Below are 1,659 nucleotides of genomic sequence, written 5' to 3'. Positions count from 1 at the left end.
CAGCCTTGCTCACCTCCCTGTGATGCTCCAGGGAACTGGGAAGGGGAAGGCCTGGGAGGGGCTGTGGATGGGATGCCTGGTTTGGGTGGTCTGGCTGGCATGCAGTAGGTGCCTCCTTAGTGTACACAGGCCTTAGGGGAACGAAGTGGGAGGGGTGGGCAAGGCCAGAGCAGCCTCTGTACCTTTCTCTGTTTCCCCACCTTTAAAAGTGGCCTGGGAGGGACTTTCCTGGTGGTCCAGTGGCTAAAACTGTGCTCCCAATGCAGGGGTCTGGGTTTAATCCCTGGTCAGGGAGCTAGATCCCACATGCTGCAACTAAGATTTGCCTGCCGCAACTAAGGATCCCACGGGCTGCAGCGAAGACCCAGTGCAGTCACATAAAAATAAACAAACATATATATATATAAAGTGGCCTGGGAGTCCTGGCTGCTACCCTGGGTGACCTCAAGAACTGGGCACTGGGGCCCTTCCATCAAGGGATGTGCTCTTTCCAGGCCTGGGCCCTAACTCCTCTCTGCCCAGATGGGCATGTGTACCCACTCTGGGAGCTTCTCTGGTGGCTCAGTGATAAAGCATCCACCTGTCAATGCAGGAGATGGAGGTTTGATCCCTGGGTCAGGAAGATCTCCTGAAGAAGGAAATGGCAACCCACTCCAGTATTCTTGCTTGGAAAATCCTATGAACAGAGGAGCCTGGTGGGCCACAGTCTGTGGGGTTGCAGGAGTCTGACATGACTTAGCGACTAAACCATCCTCCCACCGACTCTGGAGGCCGCTGCCACTGGGATAACAGTTGCAGACCTCACCCACCCCTGGAAGTCTTGATGGGGCTTCCTGTGTGCAGACTAGTCTCCCTCTGCACAGGTGGGAAGACACCACAGGGAGGGGCTGGTGACTGAAATCCAGGGAGCCTCATCCTGACCCCGTGTCCACAGGTGTTCCTGGCCCTTGGGGAGCTGCTCCTGTCCTGCAACTGGGCGGTGGTTGCTGACATCCTGCTGGTAGGTGTGGGGGTCAGGGCAGAGGGCTGGTCCTGGGGCGTTGAACGGGGGCAGCTGGGGTCTGTCCTGCTCAGGGCCGGACTTCTGCTGTTGAGTGGCCCAGAGGTCAGGTGGGGCTTCAGAGACCATGGGGTCAGGGACTGAGGTCAGCAAGCAGTTACCTTGGACCAGGGGCCTCCCTGACACTCTCAAATATATCCTCTGGCCATCACTCCTGTGTTGTAGGTAAGCACATGGAGGCTCAGAGAGGGCAGGGGCCTGGACCAAGGTCACACGGCCCGCAGAGGCACTGAGCCAGGGCTGGGACCTAGGCTTTTTGACTCCAGGCCTCTTTCTTTGCCCCTGTTTCTTGACTGCTATCCTTCTAAGCAAGTGGTCTCCTTGGCCTCTACACTGGGCATGCAGTCAGGGATGCTGGACTTCGGGGGCACCGAGCCCAGGTGGGTTCGGGCCACCCCAGCTCCCATATCATGGGCTGCAAGGCTCAGGCTACAGTGAGTCCTGATGCTGTCCTGACCACATGATGCTAGGTCCAGAGTCTAGCACGACCCTCCCTGAGCCTCACACTCTCCATCCAGCCTCCCTGCCTCCTTCTTGGAGATTGCAGGGAAGTTGTTAAACACTGAAGGGCTGTGCCCTTGTGGATTACACCAGGTCCC

The 1,659-nt window shown here is 57.7% G+C and overlaps 1 protein-coding gene across 4 annotated transcripts in view; it reads left to right on the top strand.

Annotated features, from left to right (window-relative positions):
• SPNS3 (spinster homolog 3 (Drosophila)) overlaps positions 1-1,659 on the top strand; it is a 41,587-nt gene that overhangs the window by 32,220 nt on the left and 7,708 nt on the right. For all 4 annotated transcript variants that reach the window (XM_010847453.1, XM_010847456.1, XM_010847455.1 and 1 more), the window contains exon 9: positions 935-1,000. In XM_010847453.1, coding sequence (XP_010845755.1) covers positions 935-1,000 — 66 coding nt within the window. The remainder of the gene's footprint in view (positions 1-934; positions 1,001-1,659) is intronic.

The sequence above is a fragment of the Bison bison genome, unplaced genomic scaffold, assembly GCF_000754665.1.
Source record: "Bison bison bison isolate TAMUID 2011002044 unplaced genomic scaffold, Bison_UMD1.0 scf7180017864249, whole genome shotgun sequence".
Lineage (NCBI taxonomy): Eukaryota > Metazoa > Chordata > Mammalia > Artiodactyla > Bovidae > Bison > Bison bison.
This window is presented reverse-complemented; position numbering and strand designations above follow the sequence as displayed.